Source organism: Phoenix dactylifera, chromosome 1 (assembly GCF_051530095.1).
Source record: "Phoenix dactylifera cultivar Ajwa chromosome 1, Ajwa_hap1_PhDact_Kaust_v1.1, whole genome shotgun sequence".
NCBI classification, from domain to species: Eukaryota; Viridiplantae; Streptophyta; class Magnoliopsida; order Arecales; family Arecaceae; genus Phoenix; species Phoenix dactylifera.
The window spans coordinates 8,099,229-8,126,891 of record NC_143190.1 but is presented as its reverse complement, the minus strand read 5'-3'; the positions used below and the strand labels follow the sequence as shown (position 1 = coordinate 8,126,891).

General features: G+C 40.4%; 2 protein-coding genes and 1 long non-coding RNA gene across 4 annotated transcripts; 1 reads left to right on the top strand and 2 right to left on the bottom strand.

The window, feature by feature from the left end:
* Positions 1 to 5,540: 5,540 nt before the first annotated feature.
* LOC103723628 (putative xyloglucan glycosyltransferase 9) lies at positions 5,541 to 10,410 on the top strand. Its single transcript, XM_008814592.5, has 5 exons — positions 5,541 to 7,095; positions 7,198 to 7,506; positions 7,583 to 7,873; positions 7,979 to 8,092; positions 9,325 to 10,410. The coding sequence occupies exons 1-5, from the start codon at positions 6,301 to 6,303 to the stop codon at positions 9,940 to 9,942; spliced, it is 2,127 nt and encodes a 708-aa protein (XP_008812814.2). The 5' UTR covers positions 5,541 to 6,300; the 3' UTR covers positions 9,943 to 10,410.
* Positions 10,411 to 16,868: 6,458 nt separating this feature from the next.
* On the bottom strand, positions 16,869 to 19,315 carry LOC103713676 (transcription factor bHLH76-like). 2 transcript variants are annotated; one of them, XM_039114321.2, is made up of 9 exons: positions 19,197 to 19,315; positions 18,679 to 19,125; positions 18,351 to 18,578; positions 18,205 to 18,270; positions 18,037 to 18,105; positions 17,809 to 17,880; positions 17,494 to 17,679; positions 17,329 to 17,416; positions 16,869 to 17,255 (listed from the first exon to the last, which is right to left on the bottom strand). In XM_039114321.2, exons 2-9 carry the CDS (start codon positions 19,069 to 19,071, stop codon positions 17,233 to 17,235), a joined length of 1,125 nt encoding a protein of 374 aa, XP_038970249.1. In that variant the 5' UTR covers positions 19,072 to 19,125; positions 19,197 to 19,315; the 3' UTR covers positions 16,869 to 17,232. The 2 variants fall into 2 exon arrangements, with proteins under 2 accessions (XP_038970249.1, XP_008798908.1); XM_008800686.5 differs by having other exon boundaries at positions 18,679 to 19,204.
* A 3,904-nt stretch (positions 19,316 to 23,219) lies between these two features.
* LOC148715021 (uncharacterized) lies at positions 23,220 to 25,168 on the bottom strand. Its single transcript, XR_015977085.2, has 3 exons — positions 24,840 to 25,168; positions 23,978 to 24,019; positions 23,220 to 23,348 (listed from the first exon to the last, which is right to left on the bottom strand). It is a non-coding gene; the product is annotated as an uncharacterized LOC148715021 (long non-coding RNA).
* Positions 25,169 to 27,663: the final 2,495 nt, after the last annotated feature.

The window sequence follows — 27,663 nt, the reverse complement described above, 5'->3', positions numbered from 1 at the left end:
ATTCCGCACCTTTTGAACAAATTTCTACATGGCAGGTAAATTACCGTGCACGTAACACAGGTCGTGCATCACTAATTGTAATTCATCAAATGAAGATCATCTTTATTCCACACCTATTGAACAAATTTCTACATGGCATGCAAATTAGCCTGCATGTAACACAGATCATGCATCACTAACTACAATTCACTTGCTAAAGATGGTCTTCATTCCACACCTTTTGAACAAACTTCCACTTGGCAGGCAAATTAGCCTGTACTAACGCAAGAAAAATATAAAACCAACAAGGAGGTGCCTTGACCATGGAACCCAACCGTCACGCTGTCATCCATGGTTCCTTTTGATCAAGACGTCAAGCCTTGATCTCTATCCTTTTCAACCGAGTCGACAGCCGAGCCATCGGCTTGGTCCGATTCACAATCTCCAATCATGGGCTCGACCCGAGTCCACATCAAACCAATTACAGTCACCATGTGCACCGCCTTGTTTCAAGGCAACTCGCACTTGTCTCATCTTCAAGAAATGCCACATGGAATGTGTCACATAAATTAAAGATCCCATAGATAGAGACTTGCAGACAAATGCACATGGTTTAGAGATTGTTTTGTGTCTTTCTTTAATAGATTCAGCCCCCTCTTGGGACAATGATTGGGTCAAACACAATTTTGGATGGACGGCTGCCGGTGACGGACCCACTGCTGCACCCACCAACCCAACAACCTTATGGGCGGGATCACAGTGCCATATGTGTCACATGTATTCATTCCCTCCCCCATCACTTCTCAAATGTAGGAGGCCCACACTGAATCAAATAATGGGGAGTAAAATTACTCCATCATTTTTTTTCGGGATAAAAACTACAATTTATATAGCTCTAACGTGAGTACATCCTGCCAAATCATGAGAAAATAAAAAGTACAAAGAAAAAAGTATGTCTACAACGGATGTCCAAAAAAACTCTCCGAAATGCTGAACGATAAAGGAGGCGACCCAGTCTGCAGTCCTGTTCACCTCCCTAAACACATGTACTGCTTGAAAATCGTCCATCTTCTGTCCACTTTTCGGATCTAATCGATCGCTAAACATGAATCTCCTCAAAATGCACCTGTTCGGCATCAAGTACCCATCTCATATAGGATAGATCCTTCCAGACTGTCCGAAGCTCGGCTTCAACAACAGTGAGTCTCGACGTGCGGTGCCTATCAGCTACTATCAGTCTGCCAGTCTCATATCTAGGTTTAGGATAGGGCTGGTCGTGAAAGGGAGGGTTCAGCGAAACACTAGTTTTCTACACTCTCTGTTTGGTTTTAAGCACTATATGATGGAGTACAGACGGAGGGAGGCAGAAACTTCCTAAAAGGTGGTTTAAAATTGCTCTGTTTTGGGAGGGGTTGCGATAAGAACGGGACTCGCTGGAAACAATGATGCATTTAGCTGTCACGCACCTGCAGGAGGGGATATAAGTAAACGTACGAGTCCCGCGTCATGTACGTGAGCCAGGGCTTTTGAGTTAAAGTGTGACACCGCCAAACTCGTGCAGAAGATGCTCTTGTTTCTCTATCTTGGTGTTGTTCCCTTTCTAGCCCTCTCGTTTCATGTTTTGAAGTGTCTTTGTTTGGTGGCACACTGGTTTTGCTCTACTTTGAAGATGAGGATTATTTTGAGTTTTAGAGCTGTGACTTGCGAGTTTTATTTGATAAAGGATAAGGTTTTGGAAAAAGATTTGGAAGAAATGAAGTTTTGATAACCACACATCATCTTCCAAAAAATGAAACCCAAATTTGCACCATTGGAAAATGGAATTAAAATAACTTCATGTTTTTATGTTTTCAACGCTTGGTTTGTGAGAAAGAGAATAAAAAAAGCTTTTTCTTTGAAAGGGAGAATCCAGTCTAAAGTATAAGTAAAGTAAAGAAAAAGCATCATTTATTATCTTTTTCTTATGTTTTTAGTATTTTTAATTATTATAAAAAGGTAAAACAAGCCAAAATGAAGGTTTATTAATATGTATATATCAGTCCATCATTATAATCTCAATTTAAGATCATCCCCTCATTAAATGTGCATAAAGTGTCACAAATTTATAGTTAGCCATAATTATATGCGGCATCACTTAGATTTGTTATCTCTAAAATCTCATATGATAGCTTAGCCCATTAACCAAACGATGATACGTGTTCAATGAAAGCATTGGTCAATCAAATCTCCAAACAATCAGCGTGATTGACTACAGTTTTGACGCAATCTCAATACATCCTAAATAGAATATCATGACCGACTAGTAGATAAAAAAAATGCTCGATTACGGCGTATTTGAAAAAAGAATATCCCAACCATCTCCGATCAACGAATAGGAAAAAAGCTCAACTACTCATCCGCGAATCACGTGATCTTAATCACGTAAATTCTCATCCTATTCTCTATAAGTAGGAAACTTCTCAGTTACAAAAGAAAACCCAAATACCATACTCTCGTACCTCTATCTCTCATTCATCTCTCTTGTTCCCTCTTGAAATTGTCTGTTTTAAACAACGAAGGATCCTTAGTCGGATATATTCCGTAAACCCTTAATCATTTTTTGTGGTTACACAACAGCGTTGTGTTATACTCTTTTAGCTTAATTGAGCATATCAACATATCCACCTATCAAGTCGGATTTCGAGCGTCAACAACATTTTTTTACTGATGGAAAAGCCTACAACTTATTTTTGTCTCACATCATTCTTACATGATTTTGCGTAAAATGAATACTAAAGAAACAAAAAATAAGTTGCGTTATATATATATATATATATATATATATATATATTCAAAAATATTTGAAACTAGAACTATTCAACCTAATATCAAAAGTTTGCAAACATATTCAAGATATCATAAATAACTTCAATGAAGAAAGCTTTTTTATCCCACATTTCGATACTCACAACCAAGTTAAAAGAAATCATTGAAGGACTTAAACTTTGCATACAGGAGAATAATTGAAAAAAGAGCCACTTTAAAAACAATACTGATAAGTCCCTAACACAAGTACTTGATGGATCCCACACACCACAGAATCTCTTCCTTTTGTTCCCAAGATTATCAATACCCTACTCCTTGATGCAACATCGTAGAAGGTGAAAGTGAAACCATGCAATCCCTCAACTAGGCAACCCAAGTCATTTGGGCAATACCATAAGGCCATTCTAGGGAACCAGAGAAGCAGCTGGCCAAGTTCAAAACCCTTGGTACGATCGAACCGAAGGCAGACCACGGCTTCTGAGTTCTGACCACCACCTCGACGTAAAACCTGAACTCCATGAAGCCCTCACGCAAACGCAGAGCCAGGCAATTATTTTATCATTTTCGCCGAAGCGCCGACGCCCAAAAGTCCCATTATTTCTAATAAAAAAATCATAAAAAGTATTACGAGTTACGAAAATTAAAGCGGCGACCAGGCGGTAACCGCGGATCGCGCGAGGCTGGAACGCACGGCACCCGCCCCGCCGGCTGGCGGGATCCCGGAGCTGCTCACCGACACGTGTCCTCTGGCTTCCCTTCTTCTCGCCCGCCTCCACCGGCCGTCACGTGTCCCGGCGTCGGTGACAGCTAAGCCAATACCATGAAAACAAATAATTATAAAACGAAAGTAAATAAAACTCCACATACCAATTTTACCCTCGTCATTTTAAATATGACCATCTCAGCGCTGTCGCCTGCTCAGGCTTCAGGGATTGTCAATCCTGTCACGTGCGCAGCACGTGTTTTCCAAGTCTTCATGCTATCTGTTAAATTACTTTCTAAACCTTCATAAATAGCGCATGCTTTTTTTTTTTGTCCTTCCACGCGTCCTAAACTCTGAGAATCTATTTAACCAAACCCAATAAAATTTGAGAAGTTTAGAATTTAAAATAAATACCAGTTAGAATTTTGAGCAAATTTGGGATTTAATTCTCGGAAAATCAGATTATATAATATATATATATATATATGTATATAATTTATATAAAATAGAGAGGTGAGGAGATTAAAGACTTAATATTGCTATTGTGGGTTATGGTTATTTGTTCAAATTTGAGTTACTTGATATTATTAATGTTTTCTTTTTCTTTGCGTTCTTTTTTTTTTATTGTTTGGCCCCTAACCCGATCTAAATAAATATTATCGTAAATTTATTTTTTCTGACAGTATAAATTTTAGATTTTTGGACAAAACTGTTGTGGTAGAATTTGACACGTGTTTGGACATGAAGAGAATAAATTTTGCCGGAATCCTCTTCATTACCATTTCGACCTTGAGGTTAAAAGAGTCATTTTGGTAGGATACAAAAACGCCTCGCGGCCATGGGACCGGGCCACACAGGGAACCACACCTCCGTCTTAGTTTGAGTTGGAGCGAATGGACGGCTGTGATCGAGTGATGGCCTCGGGGTTTGAAATCCTCCCGCATTACATCGATGGAGATGGCGGGCGAAGTATCCCTTTTTTTTTACAGTATTCACCGGGCGGTGTTTGAAATTCAAAATTATCAAGTTGATCCTGTCCGTTCATTTAGTGGGCTCTCGTCGACGATCCAAAGTCGTAATTTCCGCCGGTTTTCTCGGGATTCGAGGACCGGTAACCGCAGAGGGGTAATCTAGTCAAATGACAATTACATGTACACAACCTAATTGAGTGAATAATTTTTTTAATATATACCGCTTTCTTGTCATATTTTGTAAGGAAAAGTTTGATAACCCCCTTCTACCACTGTATCAACCACTATTTAGTAATTTAATGTTTCCATTTAGCGGATATTTCGGGATTTACTGTTTTTTGGTAAGAAAAAAAATAAATACTTGCAGCATTTGGATTTTTCCCCAATCTTTTACTGCTGTATGGCATCAAGATATTCTTTAGATGTGCTTAGCCTTGTTTTACTATTTTTCTCATGTATGTTTAAGATTTAGCAAATCTAATTTAGATATAGTCTGAGATATTACCCAAAGGCCAACAGAGTGATATAGTATAATTTTTCTTCTGACATAGCCTTTCTTTTGGTAAGCCTTTATCGTCATGCTAGATATAGTCTAATTTTTATTTTGGTAAGCCTTTATCAGTCTCCAAGTGGCCAACAGAATGAAGAGCCACGGCCATGGATTTCAAGACTAAAATAGAAACTACATCTCATCTTTTAGAATTGCGACAACACTAAAAACTGATCCGAGTTGTTCTTTTCTGTAATAAAATTGATTCAAGTTACTAACCATAAGATCTAACGTAATAATACAGTACAATGAGATGGGTTTAATACCCATTGTGGCAAGAGTAATACTCCTCTGTTCTAACTTACTGTTTTAGCTTTCTAATTCAGATTTTAATCTAATCCATCCAATAACACGCGTACGGTCTCAGCCTATCAGGAGATCGTCCTCCCCTCCCAAGTCCCACCCTTTCTGGACTCCCTGCTCCTTTACCCTCTTCCTCTTTCCCTTCACGTTCCTCCAAATATTTTTCTAAATTTATGAATTTTTAATCTTTTTTTTGTACATAAAGAGATGAGAATATCCCAACGAAAACGGGAAGGAGGGGGGAAGCATCCTTTCCACAATGGAAACATAAAAACAAATCCTTTTCATATTTAAACTCTTTCTTTTTTTTTTTTGTTCTCTGGTATAAAAATCTCACCTTTTATTTTCTTTAAAAAAAAACTTGGCCGGTCAATCAAAAAATAAAAAAAATCCTTTTCATGCTTAAACTCTTTCTTTTTTATTGTTCTCTGATATTAAAATCTTACCTTGTATTTTCTTTTTTTTAAAAAAATTGGCTGGTCAATCAAAAACAAAAAAAAAACTTCGTCCATTTCCTTGCTCATCTCCAGCTGTAATCCGTGTTCGGGGAGCTTTCTTAATTCGCCAACAGTAATGATATGGTGGGAGGAAAAAATGCCTTCTTTTATTTTTTGGGTGTTCCTGAGATCGACAAAGACGTGTTGAGCTGTTCTTATTCTCTTCCCTGCTGGTTCTTGTCGTGTCCTTCTTATTGCGAGCGAAGGCGCGTCTCCGAGCTGTAACCGATGGAGAGGAAGTAGAGACCAAGACAGGCCGATTCGGTGCTGGATTTGGATTCCTCTTGCCCTTTCCATGTCTCCCTTCGTCTGGTGAAACCCAGGGGACGACTGCATTGCTCTTGGGGCGCGAGGTCCGGTCTCCACGCGTCGAGATTATTGAAGGGAATCCAATCCCGAGGCGCTTTTGAGGGAAAAGGCAGCACCTTGATCGGTTCTGTTGAGGCTTTTTGAGGATTTGAGCCGGTGGCCGTCGTCTTTTCTCCGGCAGTCATGGCGCCGTCGTTCGGTTGGTGGGCGAAGGAGAGCCACCGCGGGACGCCGGTGATCGTCAAAATGGAGAATCCTAACTGGTCCATCTCGGAGATGTCCCCAGAAGACGACGACGACTACGGCGTCGACGTCGGCGGCAGTAGCAAAGAGGAGGAGTTCGCCGGCGGTCGGCCGCGGAAGGGCGGCCGGGGGAAGAACGCGAAGCAGATCACTTGGGTTCTCCTCCTCAAGGCCCACCGCGCTGCCGGCTGCCTCGCCTCCCTCGCCTCCGCCTTCTTCGGCCTGGCGTCCGTCGTCCGCCGCCGCGTCGCGTCCGGTCGGACGGACTCCGACGCCACCTCCTCCCCGCCAGAGGAGAGCCCGGTGCTGCGGACACGCTTCTACTCTTTTATCAAGGTCTTCCTCTGGCTCTCGGTGATGCTCTTGGGGGTCGAGGTCGTCGCCTACTTCAAGGGCTGGCACCTGGGGGCTCCGCAGCTGCGGGGCTTCGTCTTTCCCACCTCATTTGGCGTTCGAGATCTCTTCGACTCGGTGTACTCCGGCTGGATCCACTTCCGGGCGGCATACGTCGCTCCACCGCTCCAGTTCCTCGCCGACGGCTGCGTCATTCTCTTCCTTATCCAGAGCGTCGACCGCCTCATCCTCTGCCTCGGCTGCTTCTGGATCCGCTTCAAGAGGATCAAACCCACGCTGAAGACCACTAAACCCATCGCCGGAGGCTCCGACGACCTCGAATCCGGCGGCGAGGACTTCCCCATGGTTCTAGTCCAGATACCCATGTGCAATGAGAGGGAGGTAAACTTACGAAAGATCCGATTTTTAGCTTTTTCTAAGCTTTGGATTTGGCGGATGCCTCCTAAAGTTGCAATCTTTTGTTGTGGAATTGGCATTTGGCAGGTGTATGAGCAATCCATTGCTGCTGTGTGTAATCTGGATTGGCCGAGGTCCAGTTTGCTGGTTCAGGTGCTGGATGATTCTGACGATCCCACAACGCAGGCACTGATCAAGGAGGAGGTGGAGAAGTGGCAGCAGAGTGGAGCTCGGATCGTGTACCGACACCGGGTGATCCGAGATGGATACAAGGCCGGCAACCTCAAGTCTGCCATGAATTGCAGCTATGTTAAGGACTATGAGTTCGTTGCGATCTTTGATGCTGACTTCCAGCCGCAGCCGGACTTTTTGAAGCGAACTGTTCCCCATTTTAAGGTTGGTTTGAGGGACTGATTGGAACCATTTAATTGTTATAAGCATCGACCTCAAAGCTAATCTGTGGGATTTGCAGGACAATGGGGAGGTGGGGTTGGTGCAAGCTAGATGGTCTTTTGTGAACAAAGATGAGAACTTGCTGACCCGGCTGCAGAACATCAACCTGTGCTTCCACTTTGAGGTGGAGCAGCAGGTGAATGGGGTGTTCATCAACTTCTTTGGCTTCAATGGGACGGCCGGAGTTTGGAGGATTAAGGCTCTGGAGGATGCCGGGGGATGGTTGGAGAGGACCACTGTGGAGGACATGGACATTGCGGTCCGAGCCCATCTCAAGGGATGGAAGTTCATCTTCCTCAATGATGTGGAGGTACTGGGAGGACTTCCACTTCTCCAGCTGCTTACTGGATTGCTAAGATTTGCCGAACTGGATTTTGATTTAAATTTGTGTTCCTTGTTTGCATTTCTTTCACAGTGCCAATGCGAATTGCCCGAGTCATATGAGGCTTACCGGAAGCAACAGCACCGCTGGCATTCCGGTCCCATGCAGTTGTTTAGGCTCTGCTTGCCGGATATCATGCGATCCAAGGTATAATTTTCATATTTGTTTTATTCTGATGCTAATTTATGCTCTAGAAGGGATTATAGCAAAACATTAGCACAATCACATACTAATTATGCAACACGACTTATTTTATCTGATGTGCAATTTCTTATTGGGGTGTATTCTTTTCCTGGCAAATAACCAGCTTAGATAAATTTTACATGGGAACTTTCTGCCTGAATGTCCGATAAATAAAATGCATCCATATCACACCAAGCTTCCTTTGAACCTAAAAGGGGCAGGTGGTTTAACCTGCTAATGTTCTAAATTTAAAAGAGAGGCTTATCCACTTTTTCTTTTTGTAGTGATATAAGTTTACATTGTCATTTAGTGTCTTTTTTTATGTGTCTTTGCATGGGTAGGATTTATTTGATCCCATTGATACAAGGCAGGTCTCTTTCCAATGTCTAACGTAATGATGACATCACACTAATGCGTATCTTCCACCTTCTCCATCAACATTTCTTGTTACCAATGATAATTTATTGCAGGTGCTCTGGTTTTCCTTCTGAAAATTATAATGATAGAACACTAGAGGCTTTCCATGGATTCAGCTGGCTGTGCTCACTCGAGATTAGTGTGAGCAGCCGATGTATCCAAAAAAAAATAAAATAAAATAAAACACTAGAGGAATGTGGTAAGAAAAAAAAAGATTTATGCTGCATTCTGAGAAAAACAGGAAATTGTGTGTGTCCTTAGCAATGCTTGAAATTTGGTAAATCTAATATTGTTATGTTAATTATTCTTTCTAACACTATTATCATACCCCACCTATTGGATGCCGCCGTTAAATATCCTTACTCCTATCCCTCGATGTCATTGCCAGGAGGCCATCATGTGGGAGGACAACAAAAACCTTAGCATGCTTTCACCATTAGATTGATACAACGGCAGTAAATTTGTTGAACATGGTTTCACCACCAGGATGAATTGTCCAAGCCCATTTCCTTTCTTATTTTCCAATGCCTTTTGGCAGCTGTTACCCTGTTTGTGTTATTCCTTTATAGGATGCTGCTGAGCCCAATTTTTTCAAATGCAACAACCGTTATTCTTCTATCTATGTGACTAAATATCAATCTTCTGATACAAAACTGCTGAAGTTTCTGTTGCTCTCCAGAATTCTGAAAAATATATATCCTATCACTATGTGATTCTTCTCTATTGTAGATTCTTGAAATTTCCTTGTGTTAACCTTCTTTGCTCTTTTTTCTGTGCAGATTGGGTTCTGGAAGAAGGCCAACTTGATATTTCTGTTTTTTCTTCTCCGGAAGCTCATATTACCATTCTACTCCTTTACTTTATTCTGCATCATCCTCCCGATGACCATGTTTGTCCCTGAAGCTGGGATCCCTGCTTGGGTGGTCTGCTATATCCCTGCCACTATGTCCTTCCTCAACATCCTGCCGGCTCCTAGATCCTTCCCATTCATTGTCCCCTACCTGCTCTTCGAAAATACCATGTCCGTGACCAAGTTCAATGCGATGATCTCTGGCCTATTCCAGCTTGGTAGTGCTTACGAATGGGTTGTCACTAAGAAATCAGGACGTTCTTCTGAGGGCGATCTTGTTCGCTTGGTAGAAAAGGAGCCTAAGCTACAACGAGGTGCCTCTGCTCCGAACCTTGATGGCATGGCAAAGGAGGAGGCCAAGCCCAAAAAGGATAGGAAAAAACATAACAGGATCTACCGGAAAGAGCTAGCACTTGCCTTCCTTCTCTTAACCGCTTCTGCTCGGAGTTTGCTCTCTGCCCAGGGTATACATTTTTACTTCCTCCTCTTCCAGGGGATCTCATTCCTGTTGGTGGGTCTTGATCTGATTGGCGAGCAGATTCAGTGAAAAGGTAAAAGCAGTTGCATGGAGGCTCGTCGTGTGGACTGCATGGGTATTGAAGAACATCTTAATTATGAGAGGCATGCACAACTTGTTGGCCCCTCCCCAAAATCATTTACATCCCCTGCTGGGGGAGAATTTAAGTTTGCACTCGTTGGAGGTGTAGATATTTCTACTCTCAGCCTCTTAGTTGCTTCATTCTTTCAGATATTCTTTTGTAAGAAAGTTTTGATGCTCAGATGGGATTTCACTTCCAGTTCAACATAGTTTTACCTTTTTAATATCAGAAACTCCCAACATAGTGAATTACACCCATCCATTTACTGAGTAGCATCTTATCAATTCTTAAAGGAGCAAGGTTTTCGTGTTGATGTAAACTGTTTCTAAGTTCTGGAGGTCTCAATGACAAGGAAATGGAATATATTAATGCGGGTGGAAAAAAATTCAGCCACTTCGTTTGGCCTTGTTTATTTATTTGCTTTTTCCTTCATTGATTAAATTTGCTTGAATTTGTTTATATTTTTTTATTTTAACATTGGAAGCTGATTGTGAAGCGGACGCTAAGATAATTTTCCTGGCTTTCCACAAGTTTTTTCTCAAAATCACCTCTTTTCTGCCACTATCCTGCAGTTGTTTCTCAGAAAACTGAACCCTTTAAGTTTTTGAAAAATTAGAACAGTATAAATGAGAACAAATTTGAGAATTCACACAGTTCTGTTCTTGTTAGATTTGATGAGTATTTGATCATAGAGTAACTTATCTGCTTTGCTCAGTCTGAAGGGATTTAAATTCATAAAACAAGTCTTTTTAGAATTTGTTTATATCTATGTGCTCTATTTTTTAAATTTGCAAGCTGAGTAGAAAGCTTCAAGACAAACAGACCTTGTCTTAGTCTGTCTATCATCTTCACATTGTGATTTATGTTTTTGGTAGAGATATTCTGCTTTATTTGACCATCAAGATTTCGGGAAAGAAACAATAGAATGTGGAAAGTTTGTAAGGCAAATATGTGTTTGTTTTGGCACTGGCAAAGGTCAATTGGGTGGCGCCACCCTCAGTGATTGCAATATGGAGAAGCCCAGACTGGAATTATAATTGTGGTATTCTCAGCATGTTTCTTTAATGAAAAAGAGAAGAAATTGTTTTAATAAAACTTTTCTTGCTGGGGCAAGTATAAAAAAGCGTATGGATGTCAATAAGACCAAACAGCTCAGTAATTCATCATATGTAACAATTCGGTAAGCATTGTTTTTTTTTTCCTGGCTGCCTAATCACTAGTGGACATAATTCTAAAGACTGAATTATTGACTTACCTTCAAAAGAAAATGCCTCTGCCAAGTGCCCATTGGCTCCAAATATTTCAAATTGTTAATAATCTTGCAGCAATTTATAGGAATATAAAATTTGGGATGAGGTTCCAACCTTTTTTTTTATGGTAAAGGAGCCAAGCCCAAATCAAATTCTTACATAACAAGTCCTATAAGCATCAGCTGCCAGCGACATAGAAAGTCTGGCTGGAAGAGAATCTCTCTTCCTCCAATTTGCATTCACTTCCAGTCCCTGCGAGGCCCGAGGTTCCAACTTCTTAGATGACCATGTCCACGAAGAACTACGTAGTAGAAAGGGTACATAGCCTGCGTTTGAATAAACTTCTACTAAATAACTCATGGTCTTGGCAAGTAATAGGATAGGAACTACATAGAGCAATGATCTAAAAGGATGGAATTATAGGGGCCTCTGCACGCGTTACAAGATGCAACGGAACTACCATGACAATATTAGTAATTGTTAATGTTTTGAGTTCTAGCAGAATGAGAGGCATCTTGGTCCTCCTATCTTGTTCGAAAACAGGACCGAACCAGGTTCAAGACTCCAAATCCCATCAGTGTAGGAAAATAAGAAGAGATAGAAAAGAAGAAAGAAAATCAGCCCGACCAAGTTACTGAGTTGGCTGGGCTACTTAAGTGTTCGGACTGTCGGCTTTTCAAATTGTGAAGATCGATTGAAGATCTGTGACGATAGTTGAGTGGTTGCTACACTCGGGTGATGATGACTCCGTCACCGGATGCTTTCGAGATGGCGTTGAACAATGGAGACTTTGAATGAATCTTTGCTCCAATGTAGGAACTGATCTAAAATAACAAAGACAAAGAATGTCTTCTTACCGAACAGTATCTGACAAAGGATCCTTTGATATCTAAGTCAAACTAACTCTTAAGAAATGACGAAAGTGTTGTGAGATTGGCATAGTGGCATCGCAAGAGAATAAAGGAGCTCAAGAGTATATACTGGAGGATCCTGTGGGAGTTCTTTGGATAGGCGGGGGTCGACACCCATTGGCGAGGAAATCAGGCATATGGATTGGCCATTTTTGGTAACCAATCGCGCATCCCGAAGATCATGCGGGGATATTCCGCTCGTTCATCTCGCTCGTTCCCTGAGTGATTATGAAAATCGTTTGCGATCGTGGCCAAGCTGTCGTTAGTTGGAGGGAGAGTTTGAAATTTGATGAACTCTTCACGTGCCTCTAGGGTCGGCCATGTGGCGAGTTTGACTGGTTGGTCAAAGACTTCAAGAGGAGCTTTCATTGGTCAGTCTGCCACATCGGCTATGGTCGGTTCTGAGGCATATCACTTGCCCCCCACTTCCAAGGCTGAGCTTGCTTGTGGGCTTAGATAATAGAAGTAGATTTTCTAGTGAAGCTAATTAGCCAAGGCAAGCTATGAAGCTGATCCATCAAAACTATCTTTTTGGTTTTGTTTTAAATATTTTCTAGATATTGCATTTATGAGGGGCATGTCGACGTCTGCTCTTTTCGAAGCAATATCATTTGTGATGGGAGTTTCAAAGAAATGACTATTATATGCTTTTATTGATGATGATCTGAGTGATCATCCATAACCAAACACCCGAGTGATGTGGCAGAGATCGACATAGGTAGGTGAACCACCGTGCTAATCCGAGCTGTCTGAGGCTCTATATAAGGTGAGAGGCTGGTGTGTCTTCTTCATTTGAGTCTTTTGCAGTCCAACACTTGAGGAGAGAAAGGCTGAGAGTAGGTTAGAATTTCTTAGGGTCTTCCCTTCCCTTATTTCCATTGGAGTTTTGCCACCTTACTAGAGTTTTATCTCTTAGGGTCTTCAATAGATTTTCTGCCTTTCTCTTGGTCTTCCTTTTAGTCTTCTTCGGGTTTCTCTTGGAGCAACTTATAGTTCCTTGTGTCGCTCTCATTCCAAATGGATGCTCCTTAGATAGCTACATCTAAAAATCAAGTAAAGGGAACTAATAGAGAAATCTGATGAAGATCTCCTTGATCGAGCCATAGTTTAATCATGGCTTGGTAGTTCATCCTCGCAAATTAATCCAACGTGTGCTATACCGCAGCATCGTCAATTTTGGAGCCTGTTGCTTTAATGCTGACCATATCTAATGATCAATTACAGAAAAAAAAATTTATCCATCTAAACCTCCTCATATTCTATTATAGTTTTTACGAATCTACAAAAAGTTGGTCTAAATAATGATACAATCATCTAATTTTCCCAATTCTCCACAATATGGACAATTATATCTCATTTAAGCAAATAATTGGTGTTAGTTTGATACCATGAAAGCCAAGGTTGATAAGTTGAGTACTGAGTAGTGTAGAGAAAGTCTAGATTATTTTTTTAGGACATGTTGATCCTAATCATAAAATGTTATGAAGCTCTATAACTTCATTCCATTTTGAAGTAGATTTAATAAAATTGAAACTGCTTTTAAGGCTGAGCCATACCAAGAACAATTAATTTCTAAACTTTTTTTCTTTTCTTATTTATAAAGGATCTATTTTTTTGGAAATCTATATATACACATATGAAATCTTTTTCTCTCTATACACACTTTCGATTAGGACTCCAAGAAACGCAAAAAAAAAAAAAAAAACTTAAGAAGGAAGTATCTAGGTTGTCCCTCGTATTTTAATTAGAAAACATGGATGGATATTTCTTTTCCCTCTTAAGAACGGGAGTAAAATATGAAATTGTGAACCATCTCTAGACATGCCCACTAGATTAAGAGGCATCATATATGGGATAGGAGAATAGATGATGGCTGCCTATAATATGAAACATGGAATCATTTTAATGCTTAATGTGAAGCTCAATAATCCCACATCGGAAAGACTCGTTATAGAGCCTGGGCATATGAGGCGGGTGTCTCCTAATCCTGCAGACGCGTTTTGGGTGGAAAACAAAACCGGGGAGGGGTGAAGGACGCTTGCGTGAAGCTCCAGAACCGGACAATATCTGGCAGGGGAGCTCTGCGGCCCCCCCTCATGTGGCCCCCACGTGGGCACTAGGTGCCTCACGTGCCTCGCGCAGGCGGGGGCATGACATTTGGTATCAGAGCCGAGGACGGCTCTTGTCTGATGATGGGAAGGGTGTGAGGCCCAATAGTCCTACATCGGAAAGACTCGTTTTAGAGCCTGGGCATATGAGGCGGGTGTCTCCTAATCTTGCAGACGCATTTTGGGAAGAAAACAAAATCGGGGAGGGGTGAAGGACGCTTGCATGAAGCCCCAGAACCGGACAATATCTGGCAGGGGAGCCCTGTGTTCCCCCCTCATGTGGCCCCCACGTGGGCACTAGGTGCCTCACGTGCCTCGCAGAGGCGGGGGCGTGACATTTGGTATCAGAGCCGAAGACGGCTCTTGTCCGATGGTGGGAAGGGTGTGAAGCCCAATAGTCCCACATCGAAAAGACTCGTTATAGAGCCTGGGCATATGAGGCGGGTGTCTCCTAATCCTACAGACGCGTTTTGGGTGGAAAACAAAACCGGAGAGGGGTGAAGGACGCTTGCGTGAAGCCCTAGAACCGGACAATATCTGGCAGGGGAGCCCCGCGGTCCCCCCTCATGTGGCCCCCACATGGGCACTAGGTGCCTCACGTGCCTCGCGCAGGCGGGGGCGTGACATTTGGTATTAGAGCCGAGGATGGCTCTTGTCCGATGATGGAAAGGGTGTGAGGTCCAATAGTCCCACATCGGAAAGACTCGTTCTAGAGCCTGGACATATGAGGCGGGTGTCTCCTAATCCTGCAGACGCGTTTTGGAAGGAAAACAAAATCGGGGAGGGGTGAAGGACGCTTGCGTGAAGCCCCAGAACCGGACAATATCTGGCAGGAGAGCCCCGTGTTCCCCCCTCATGTGGCCCCCACGTAGGCACTAGGTGCCTCACGTGCCTCGCAGAGGCGGGGGCGTGACACTTAATTCCCTATGATCTAATACATGGGATCATTTTGAAAGTAACGGATGGCTATGATCTCCTAATTAAAAAGAAAGAGCAGCATAGATGGAAGTGGGTGGTGGAACTGCATGAGAGATTTAATTAAAATCTATATATTTGTCAATATGACTACATTTCCCTGTAGTCTCAAACCATAAAAGTAGTGCACACACAAGAAAATATGCACAAAAAATAACCTAAAAAAAATCTATCATGGAAGACCGTGCTCCAAGATGTTAATATGATGCCGTGTTACTTGACTTATATCATATGCCTAAACCCTTATAATGGAAAGCTTTTTTTCTTTTTTGGACAAGATCCAATAAAAAGATATTGAAGGTTAAAACAAAAACAATTAACAAAACCCAATATTTGGATGCAGATTTTTTTTATGGGATAAAAAGAGCAACTTTCTTTTGATAGTAAGAATGCTTGATTTTTACTAATCATAATCTATACATATTATCAGAAATCAATTTATTTTAATATTTAGAGCATCACAAAACATGGTTTTATATTGTTTATAATTTAGTTTTTTTTTTTCCTTAGTTGATGTATAGATTGGGGACCACAAATATATATATATTTTTAACTTGTAAGTATTTTTATACTGGTACAAATTATGATTAATTATGTGGATCTTGAATTTAAATATTTTGTTGACTATCAAAAATTATCTCAAGCACTTACAAGAAAAGAATGCTAATTACCAAGCCCAGTCCTTGTGGGCATAAATGTTCTTTTCATATCTTGAATCTGAAAGGATAGGTGATACATAAATTAGTAACCGAGAGTATGGACGTAGCAATAGGCAAAAAAGAGAGCTAATTCTGATAATATCTTAAAACTTGACTCAAAAACTTAAGCTAATAGATGGATCGATCACCAACTATGACTTTTTACTTATCAGGATTATTCCTCAATAGATCAATATTAATGCAAAAATTATTAAAAATTTATGAAACAATGGCACATTTTCAGTTGATTATTTCAAGTTCCTCTTGCATCCATAAATCATTCAGGAGGCCAGATTAACCAAAAACGTTGTGATGAATTGAACAATAGAACATGGTTATCCACGACCGAAAGTTCTTTTTTTTGAATAAATTAATATATGCTGGTTGTGAAGTACCAGATATCTTCAGAGTAGTACAAATTTAAGGGAGCTAATTCAATGACTTTGTGATTCAGCAGAGGTCATTGGAGATCAAGGCCTTGTCTTTGATCTTAACTGGCGTTGTTGTGAATGATTTGTTGGAGAGTTGGAAAACAAAGAAAAGAATTCTAGATGCTTTACAATTTCAAGTCACATTTTCTTGAAAGTCTGCAAGATGAAGGAAAAAAGAAGCTCACCACCAAATTTTGTCAAAGGTTTGGGAGAGAAACTTGACTCAAGCTCAGTCCAATGAGGGAACAACAATGCAAGAGGTAATGATGACCAGAGTGTGAACCACAGATGATGCATATTTTTATTTATGAAGAGGCATGCCTTTTTCCTAGTCTGATCTTAATATCATTCATTATTAATGTGTAATATAAAGAATAGATAACGAATTATCTCAAATCCATCTTTCAGTTAATTAAAAAGTTAAACTGCAATCAAGTGCATAATGGAGCATCATTGCAGAAACAATTACAGCACTGAAAGAAAAGATTCAACCATTAGCAATTACGAAAGAGTGATAAAAATTCCACTCTAGTGTTTTAAGATATTGCAATTGCAAGCTTCCTGCAACTCAATACAATCATGTGAAGCAAATACTTTTATACAACCATTTCTTTTAGAACTTATAATCATCTTAATGGAATAACTCCACAATCTCCTACAAATAGTACTCTGACAACCAATATTACAACAAATAATGCAATCTTTCCTTCAAGCAAATGCAAGAGCCACTCTGACTATACATGGTCTTCATGTATGTCTCAATTTTTCTAGACATTGGGCACTAATGGCTAGACCTATGAACGATACAGTACACGAAAGAACATCTTAGTTAGGAGAATTTAAATTCTTCATTCTCCTAAATTGTTCATGGCTCCACCTTCATTTCACCTGCAAAAAAAAAAAAAAAAAAAATTTCATGAACCTGAAAAGATATGCAGCGAGGGAACATATGGATGTTTACCATTCAGCTTCTCACAATCAAGAGGTGGGTTAGAAATGAGACCCATCTGAAAAATATTTTGGAGTTCAGCATCCCATACACTTGATGCCTGCATGCCGAAGACCCTAATCAGTACAAATTGTTGAATGCACTTAGCCTGTGATGCTAAGAAAGCCTTCGGATTACCTGACCCAGTGGAAATATATGAGGGTTGGTGGCTCCGATAATATCCCCTGAAGTCGGTTTACTTGAAAGAAGCATTTCGGCTTGCTTGAATTCACATGAGGATGACCAATGCAAATGAGGGTGGATTTGGTTTAATTCCACACCAAACCCGGGAATGGCTGGATTTCTATTTAGTGAGTGTAGCATCTGTGAAAAGAGAGAACAAAGGAAAAAAAAGAAGAAGCTTATGGCTACTTTTCACACTAAGAATCAAACTAAAGACATCAGAAGTAATTGAACAAGTTTATATCTTTGCCATCAGGACATTAATCTTACATCTTTTGAGAGGATCTGCTTGATAGCCAAGTCCGACTCTGGATTGACAGCTACCAGCTTCATTGACAGGAACTAAAAACACCATTCAGGAAAAATATTTCAAATCAGTAAATGGTTAAAAATAAGAAGGATAATTGCTTTCATCTGGTAAGAAGGTTAGATAAAGCATAAAAAAATTATAACAAGCCTTCAACAAATTTGTAGGAATAAGATGAATCAAGAGCATACCTCAACCTGCTTTTGAAGTGATTGAACATAATTGATTATTTCATCAAGCATCACCGCCTTACCGGTAACCTGTTAGCAATGAAAATTTTCCATCTTGAGAATATATCAGAACCATACTTCATAAATGAGGGGAGCATGGCCTTGCCAAGGCCCTGGATGTAAAAATACCTTGTTGCATCCTGGAACTAGACCTTGAAGAAACCTCATTCTTTCACTAATTCTTTCCCTTCTAATCTGCAGGTTAAGGAAACCACATCTAGAAAAATGAGAAGGATTAATGACATGGAAAAGGAATAACTTAGATTGAAACTTACTCTTTCTGCAAGGCTGTGACTGTTGGTGGATTGGCCTCGCTTAGCTCGCGCATGATTGTGATCATCTTTCACATCACCACCATGATGCCACTGCTTCTTGGAGAGTTTCTCAGTGGAGTTGGGACTGTTGGCACCTGAGTTCAGTTCACTCTTCTGCTTGCTCTCATCCTCCATTGAGCTTTTGACACTATCAGGTGAAATATCTTTCTGCTGACCAGCCTCGACATCCTTGTACGAGGACCAGTGAAGATTTATCAGTTGTTTTACAGTGTTCAATAATAGAAAACCTATCAATTTAGTTGAAGAATTAGAGAGAGATTTGTCTTACTCGAACCCTTTCTGCTGGAGAATGGGGACTTGGAGCGATGCATTGAGACAACCCTTTCCTCTTCTTCCCCTTCAGATTCTTCTCAGTCTCATGCTCATTACCTGAAGGGATATCTGGAGGGCAAGGAACAGCTGCAATGGGCAAGGTAAAGGAGCTCAACATTTCAGTGAAGCTCTCACTGCCGAAGGACGAAAGCCTTGGAATTTGCTTCATCGAATCAATGATAGAACTTCCTTTGCTTTCTGGTACACGAACATTGTAGGAAGAATGACCAGCTGACCCACTGAAATCCACATTCTGATCCATGGAAAGAAGTGGATCCCAATGACTAGCGGCACCACTTGCACAATAGCCTGGAGCTACCATTTCTGGAACTTCTTTGCGAGCAGACATCAGTTCCCAGTGCAAACTTCTTTGACTACCGAGCTAAGTAGAACCCACACTTCTCTGTTCAAATACCGACTGTCATCACCATGAACAACTATATAGAACAACTGAATGATGCTTTGATACCAGACCTCTTGGAGAAGCTGAGGTGTTGGGAGAGTTTAAAAGAGAAGCCTCGGAGACTAGAGAAACCAAAGAAACAAGAGAATCTTCAACTAAAGAGAAAGGTGAGGAGTTTTGACTGGTAATTTCTTGCAGGCTCAACAAGGAACAAATAACGACGACAGCTTCGTAGCAAAAGAGGTTGAAAGCAAAAGTAATTCCGAGGAGCAGAATCCTATAGACAAACAGAGAGAAAAGGTAACCCCAGGGCCAGGCATATTACCTACCATTCACCAGCTGGATAGCTTTGAGAACCTTGTGAGATTACACCTAATATTATACTCCAAAGCGCCCAAGTGACAAGAAAGTAACCCTTTCACCAGAGCATAAAGGAGACAAAGAGAAAGGAATCCTATCAGTTAACAGCTAGATTTGCCGGTAAAAAAAGAGGAAAAGTGGATTCCTATTCTATAATTCCCAGGGGCCTTGACATAAGCTAGTGCAAACCACCAGCATCATGCAACATGATGAGCAAAATCAAAAGCAGTAACAAGCTTACTAAAGGTTGAGGCCTTCAGGCAAGTTAGAGACTTTTTCTTAAGCTTAGAAGGATGGCAAGAGAGAGAGAGAGAGAGCAATTAGATTCTCGAGTAATCTTCAGAGCATATGATTACATGCCCATTAGGATGGCCCATTGATTCTTGCAACAAAAGGCTACCATCAGATAGCCTTTTAAAGCACCAAATCGACAGAGATGGGGATGAGGATATAACTGAAATGAGGTTTTGGAATGGACCAGAAGAGAAAATGTTGAAGCTTTCCTATTAGAAAAGAAAGTTTATTGGGAAACCCTTTGAACATTTCCTGAAAAGAGTATCTTCTGAAACCCTCAAAGGATCATATTCTGCTGAATAACTGCAGAAATTTTCACACCTGCCAAGAGAAAGTGGATATGGCTACTGGTTTGTAAGAACAAATTCAGTTCATTAGCTCTATCATTGGGGACGAAAGAAGCCTTCAAAACCGTCACAATAAAGCAAGAAAATTGGAACTGTACTTGGGCTAATTAAGGGCCTCTATCAGATACTGCGCAGTAGTATTTTCCAAGGTGAGCATGACTCATCCATCACAAGGAACCCCGCAAAAGCATTCAGTAGGTGCAGTTAAATAATCACAGGGACGAGAATCACCAAATGTTCCAGGGTATATGACACCAAATAGCACCAAACCTAAGAATATTAGTTAAGGGGAAGTGGATTGAGCCAGTAGGCTGTCGGAAGGACTAGAGAGGGAATAGGTAACCACCATCAACCATTCTCAGTAAAATTATGAGGATTCATTCGGACATATATTTAGTTTTACATTGGCTATGCACTACATTGGATAGATTTTCAGTATTTATATAGAGCCAAAGAACCGAAATCACATCTTTCAGATAGTCTTGTTAGATAAGATTCTGAGTTGCAACAAAATGGTATCAGAACGATCCGGCTTATGGTCTATGTGGAATAGAGGATACCATAGTACCGATTTATGAGGGCTGACCATAGGGCGATTGTGTTGCTTGTGATTAGATTAAAATGAATTTCCTAGCGATGATGCCTGGATATTTATATAAAGCCAAGAAATACCTTTGAGCTAGCCTTTTTAGATGAAGTGGCAAAAAAAAATATTAATAGTAAGCTACTCTAAGCAAAGGCTAGTAATATGTTGCAAAGGAAAAGTAAAAAGCCTTAATCTAATGCGTGCTTGTTTTTTTTATTGCTTTCCTTGTGGCATAAGAGTCTGTCCCTCCACTGGATTCTGAGCTTCATGAAATCATTTACCGGGACATAGCCAACTAATTCTAGTCTTGATTTAATGACTGCGAGCCCACAACCAATCTCCCTGGATTCTAACCATCCACTCTTTTATCCCATTTATCTACTAAAATTTCAGAAATGCTATTATACCAATGCTAGCCCCTTCTACTCACAAAATAATTACTCTCACAAATCTACAACATATGATTTGAACATTGAAGTATTCTCAGTAGGCTTCCATCAATTTTAATTTTTACCCAAAATACCCTCAAAAATAATTACCAAGTTCCCTGTTCAGGTAAGATTAATATCCTCGACTTACATGTACCTTTTCATATGTCAGATTAAAAAAATTTACAATCAGAAAAGGTAAGATCATTATTTTGAGATTAAAAACATTTATTTATTCTTTCAGATGTGCATTTCGCTTGTCTGTATGTCACCATCTATTGGAAATAAGATATGAGTGTATAAAATTTTTATCTTTAGGGAGGTCTCCCAACCATACATGTCACCTTTCACCCCTAGCACATGACTTCTTACATGCTTGCCTTATTTTATTTACATCGTGTGTGGGTATTGTTCTTCACACAATTCTAATATTTTTTGCTAGATTATTCACACAATTCTAGTATGAATATATCTAAAAAAAGTCAAAAAGTAACAAGTCAAGGAGCGCTCTAGACAGCTCGTCTTACCAGAACTCTCCAAAATAATTAGCCACAAAAGAAAATTTCAACAAGTATAAATATTATAACATAATGTTCGTGCTCACCTTTTCCATATGGCATGCATTATGGTCCCACTTGCTAGAGTGCATTGTTTATTTGATAGGGTGTGTTGCTGCGCAATTGCCAATCATAACATCGGGATTAGATTCCCAATTTCTACTTATATATCCTTTTATTTTCTACCTTCGTCATTTATTAACGAATGAATATAGAGAAAAAAATTTCTTTCTTTCTTTTTTTTTGGGCTAAGAGTGCACCATGGTAAGTGAAATGATTAATCCCTTGCCATGCACTACTTACGTGCATTAAATATTTTAGAGATTGTCATGGTTTGAGCAACAATAACTTTGGAGGTAAGAAGCTGACAGTCGTAGGTACACAATAAGTAAAGAAAACCCATCCACATGCATGTAGGATTGTGTCTTTCTAAGGTGGTACACGAGGATGTTTTATCAAACCCGGTTTTTCACTCGCAGCTGTTTTTGTCGAACCCATCAAGGATTTGAGGTCATAAACAAGGAGATATACTCATCATTACAGAACAGGGAAACAAATCGTGACACTTATGGTACATGGCAGTCCTTTTTTTTTTTTTGCTAAGAGATAGCAGTCCTTCAAACTTAAAGAATCTTCACTTCATACAGCATCACTAATTAATACATAAAATTATTTTAGCCAACTGAGGATTAGAAGAACAAAAGAGTGACAGGATCCAAAGCATAAATTGTAGAGTACATGTATACATTGCTACTTAATTAGTTGAAACAAATTCGTTGCCGAGAAAAAAACAAGTCCACGAGTCCGATTGGCACCAAATTCTCAGGTTGTTGCCTGCACTGATAGATACAGTAGTTCCATGAATTCATAACCTAAGATCTGCTTCTTAAGCAGTCAATGCTTTGCTTCAGTGTACTCGAATTGTAAAATTTTTTACAAATCGCATTCCTCTCATTAGGCTAGAGAAACTTGCTCATGGTGCTGCTCTTACTAAAACAGTTCTCAGGGATTGCAGTATGTTAATAACTGCCTGGGAATTCAATTATCTGCAGCTGGCTGGCATGTTCCATGAAGGCGCATACAACCCTTTGTAATACTTCATCTGTCAAGGTTATTAATTCTAACCTCAAAGGTAAAGAAAAACAGTGGTAAGATCTTATCATTTTGGACTGAAGTCCATGACAAGTTAACCAACATTAACATAATATTATATGAGATCAAATAACCAACCAGACCCACTATTGCCAATATCAGAAGGCATATTTGCTCTATACTGTTGGATTGCCAGTGAGAACAAAACTTATTTAATCTATACTTTCTCCAATACCCCACATCCAGCATCATCTGATCGGTGCCAACTTTCTTGGATTATGCTATGCTCCATATATTTTTGATTAAGTGCACCATGTCATATGTCACGCCCCGAACCCGGGGCCCGGGGCGCGAGCAGACGCCGCGCACCTGCAGGACGGACTCCGCAGGCACGCAAGGCAGATAAATCAGATCAACCATCAATAACTAATTAAAGATAAATTCCAGTTTTCATATCAAATGTCCATATATATACATAAGTCAAAAGAAAGTCCATATCTACTAGCTAACTACATCATGATCACTCCATCCCGTAATCCCCATAATCATATGTCATCACCTGCAAAATGTAAATAGGAGGAGTGAGCTAACAGCTCAGTAGGCAACATCATGCAATAAAGTCGTCATATAACATGCCATGATACATATGAAAAGCAACTAAAACTCATAAATCCAAAAATCCACACGATAACCCGTAAATCCAATCCAAGACTCAAAATAACTCAACCGCATGACTACGGCCAAATCACCCAGTGGCATGGTTATACCGAAGTGCCAATACAACTCTCCGAAGAGCCGCTCCACTGAGCCAACGCACCACTGTGCCGCACCCCCTGGTGCCAAACTCACGCTCCACCGAGCTGCTCCGAAGAGCAAAACGCACCCCTGTGCCGCCACTATTCTATCACCGGTGGTCGCGGTGTCGAAACTAGTTCCTCAGTACAAGTCGACAGGGCCAACGTATCATCCCATTGGCGGGGCCTAGACTATAGTCACGCGGATTTTAAAAATCAATAAATCAACTTTCCAAATCAAAGTCATAATCATACTCCCAACAGTAAAGCACATAACAATTTATGAAATTAAATATTTAATTCTAATTCTAACACATATTGCCAATAATAAATCAATAATTCAACATATGCAAGATACATGTTAAAATTCTACTTTAAAGCAACGGTCACCTACCTGGGCTCGCTTAAAAATTCCTGCCACAGATATCACGAACCCCTGATTAAACATAAATATTAATTATTTAATTAATTAAGAAACATAATTTAAACTAATTCCAACCCCTTAACTTCTAAGTTCATAGATCCAAGAATAGGCCCCCAATACCAAACATAGACCCTAAGAACAAGTAAACTAAATTCCAAAAATCAGAATCCTTTAAACCCAACCCAATTGTGGCCCAACACAGATTAGGCCCAAATGAACCAAACCCAGCCTACAGATCCAATTTGGTCCAACTCAGCCCAACACAGATTCCCCAACCTAAATTCTTGACTCAGATTCAGACCCTAATCAAAACCCGTTCACGGAATAGGTGGAACCGGTTCACAGTTTAGACCCGGTTCAAAGTCTGGTTCACAATTAAGGCACGGATTTCAAAGCAAGAAAAAACCCAGGCCGAATAAAGAAGAAGGAAGAGAAGAAGAAAGAGGAAGAGAAAAAGAAGAAGAAGAAGAAGAAGGGAGGAGGGTGGCTGGTTGTTCCAGTCGGCCCTCGGCGGTCGACCGTGGCCCTCGGCGGCGGCGCTCGGCCAGCCGCCGCCGGCCACTCTACTGGCACGGGCGGCGGAAGGGAAGAAGAAGAGAAGAAGGAGAAGAAGAAAGGGAGGAAAGAGAGGGAGATCGGGGCTGGGAAGCCCGGCCCCCGTTCGCCACCTCCGGCCGAACTCGTTTCGGCCGGATTGACCCCGGCCGGCCACCGTCGGCCGGCCGAATCCCACAAATTTTTCTCCAAAACAGGGAAAATGAAAACCGATTAACATGCCCACATTCCTTTCCCTTAAATCCATAAAAATAGAAAATAAGGTTGTCTTTCTCACCTCCGGTCGTCGACGAGTGGCTTTCCAACGGCGGTGGCGGCTCCGGCGACGACGGTGGCTCCGGTAATCTTCTCAAAAAAAAAGGGAAAAAGAAAAGAGGAAGAAGATCCAATCTTTAGAGAAATGGGGAAAGAATGGGGCTCTCAGAGAAGAGAGAAAGGGAGAGAGAGAGAGAGAGAGAGAGAGAGAGAGAGGGAGAGAGGGGAAGAGGGGGGCTTGCGGGGGATTCGCTGGCCGTTCGGCCGGCGTGGTCATCGTGGGGAGACCACGATGACCCAACTGAAGTCGGCAAGGAGGGAGTTTGCTGTTAAATACGAGGGGTGGAACACAACAGCATGTGAATTGCCAAAACTAATCAATGCAAAGAGTAAAAGATTTTCTTTCAGATTTTTTCGGTAATAAATGAGCAGCGAATAAAAGATGGATAGAACTGTTGAATTGACATAATGCGTGTGGAGAGAATTAATCATCTGTCTTGCTCTGGAATCATTTCAAAGCTCGCCAGGGCAACTGAAGCAACAGCCCTCCCCACTGATGCACTTAAAACTGAAGATACTCACGAAATTCAGGTTGCGATTAAAAACTGAAAGCTTTAAGGTGCAATTAAACAATTACTAGCCTAGGTATATACAAATTAGCATAATCTTATCAAGCGAAGGTTCGCAGAATGAGTCAGAACAGATTTATGCCCCAGTTCAAACCATACCATAATACTGGGAGGTCAATCAGAACGGAGCTTTTTCAGACAAATAGAATAATATTTAGAAACGCATGAGGACAAGAAGCTGGCTACAAACCAGCTGGAAAGGCTAAGCAATTGGTACAGTCCTGGATTATAACTGATGCTAAGGTTCAAAAATATCATGACTAAAGGAGTGTGTGAGCAATGAAACTCATTAAACAAACAAGACCAAGTTTGTGCTATGATTGAAACCAAAAGCACACTGTCACTGCCAGACTCTGCCTATTTTCAGTTATCAAGACCTATCCATAGCATTCTTCTTTATCATGGCAATCTCCATCATATTCTAGATTGCAACCTCCATTTAGATTTTCCAAGTTATGTCTCCTCTCTTGGAAAATGCTCAACGGAAAAGATAGCATGCTGCAGAGGCTGCTTTCAGCAGTCAACGGCTATAACTTGATCATCTAAATCATATAACACTAATCTCCTAGTGCTTGTAGTCTTAATCATATAACAGGTATCTCCCAGTGCTTGCAGTCTTAAGCTTCATGTCATGCACCCAACTTATCTATTTCTGATCTCATTACATGTTGAGCTTACTGTGCATGTCTAGTATATATTCATTCTATATGCATGTATCCTACCTGCTACCAACACTTCAGTCCACACAACATAGGTATTCTCCTCTCCTGTCTCACTGGCATGTGAATATGAATAACAGGCAGTATTCATTTATGTCACCTGCCCGATTCTATAATAGAGGATACAGAATACGGGAACACATATGAAAATGATGCTTTAGTCAAACTGCTGGCTAACTAGGATGCTTTTTTGTGGTTGTTTACAAGCATTTCATATCCTTGTTGCAAATAGCCACATCAGTGTATTTGTCAGTCATCAATCTAAAAGTATCATGATAATACACAACCCAATGTATACTACTTGATCATTTATCTTCTAAAGCCTTTCTCAATGAGTCTTGTAACTCATGCCCATCCCAGGCCCAAAGCTAACCTGACCTCCAATACCAATTTTCTCAATTCCTTAAACCCTAATGACAGCAGTCAAACTCTCTCCGCAATACCACCCAAAATCACTAATACATTCTGAGTTTCTGCTAGCTGCATATTGACTAGTAAGCCAGTTATTTATTCATGAAACTCAATTTGTTAGCCAACTGCTCCATCTTCTTAAATAAACTTGCAGGCCTTATCCCATCTATATACTATCAGTTTTGTGGATAAGAAAACATGGTTTTGACCAACCATGCGTGTCTAAATATAGGGCCATAGAACTATTCAAAAAATCCAGGTATTTATTATTGGATGAATTTTACCTAGATACAGTCATAAGCATTTAGACGTGTTTGGTTCAACTCCGGTCTATATAGAAGACGTGTACATGTTATGCATCTGAACAGTTAGACATTATCTATATGCACCTTTTTAATTAAAGGTGTTTCCTAAATGCATCTAATTATTTGTTTTTTAACTAAAGCTTGAAAAGGAAATTCGTATTTTATTTTTGCTTTTAAAACGATGTTTCCTTTTCTTCCTATAGTTTTTCAAAATTCACAATCCGGAACCCAACATGAATTATTTAAATGCTTGATTAATCAGAAGTATTTTTGTATGAGCATTCAGACACATTTGTTATGTGTGTCTGATTTTAAAAAAAAAAAAGAAACTTTTCAGCTAGAAGAAAAAAAGGTAGTGATGACGTGGACTACTTATTTTGACAACTCCTCCATTCAATATTTGCTTTTTATCTTTTTCCTCCACCCTTGCATAACCTTTTTTTTATGCTTTTTCCCTTTTCTCCATCTTCCACCTCCATCAATAAATAGGTATCCTACATAGGGCCAACAATTCCCCATTGACCATTCAGCAATTCCAACTCTTCATCCATGTAACATTGACCTGTCCATTCATTCATGATACATTAATACATAATTATCCATCATATAAGTCTATTTGTATCCACTCTCTGTCATTCCCATTCTCCTACTCTTGCTTTTGGTGCTATCATGAAAAGGTGTTTAGAGAAAATAATGGACATAACTCCTACTAACACCATCAATTATCGTAGTCCACTTTAGACTTCTTTATTTTTAAATCCCCTTCTCTTAACTTTATTTAT

Excerpts from the sequence above, each read along its gene's own strand:
- LOC103713676 (XM_039114321.2), bottom strand. The coding sequence starts at position 19,071 with ATGTCTGCTCGCAAAGAAGTTCCAGAAATGGTAGCTCCAGGCTATTGT. Across the intron at positions 17,881-18,036 it reads CACTTCAAAAGCAGGTTGAG|TTCCTGTCAATGAAGCTGGT; the intron begins GTATGCTCTTGA and ends TGGTGTTTTTAG. Across the intron at positions 17,680-17,808 it reads AGCAGATCCTCTCAAAAGAT|ATGCTACACTCACTAAATAG; the intron begins GTAAGATTAATG and ends CTCTTTTCACAG.
- LOC103723628 (XM_008814592.5), top strand. The coding sequence starts at position 6,301 with ATGGCGCCGTCGTTCGGTTGGTGGGCGAAGGAGAGCCACCGCGGGACG. Across the intron at positions 7,874-7,978 it reads TCTTCCTCAATGATGTGGAG|TGCCAATGCGAATTGCCCGA; the intron begins GTACTGGGAGGA and ends TTTCTTTCACAG. Across the intron at positions 8,093-9,324 it reads CGGATATCATGCGATCCAAG|ATTGGGTTCTGGAAGAAGGC; the intron begins GTATAATTTTCA and ends TTTTCTGTGCAG.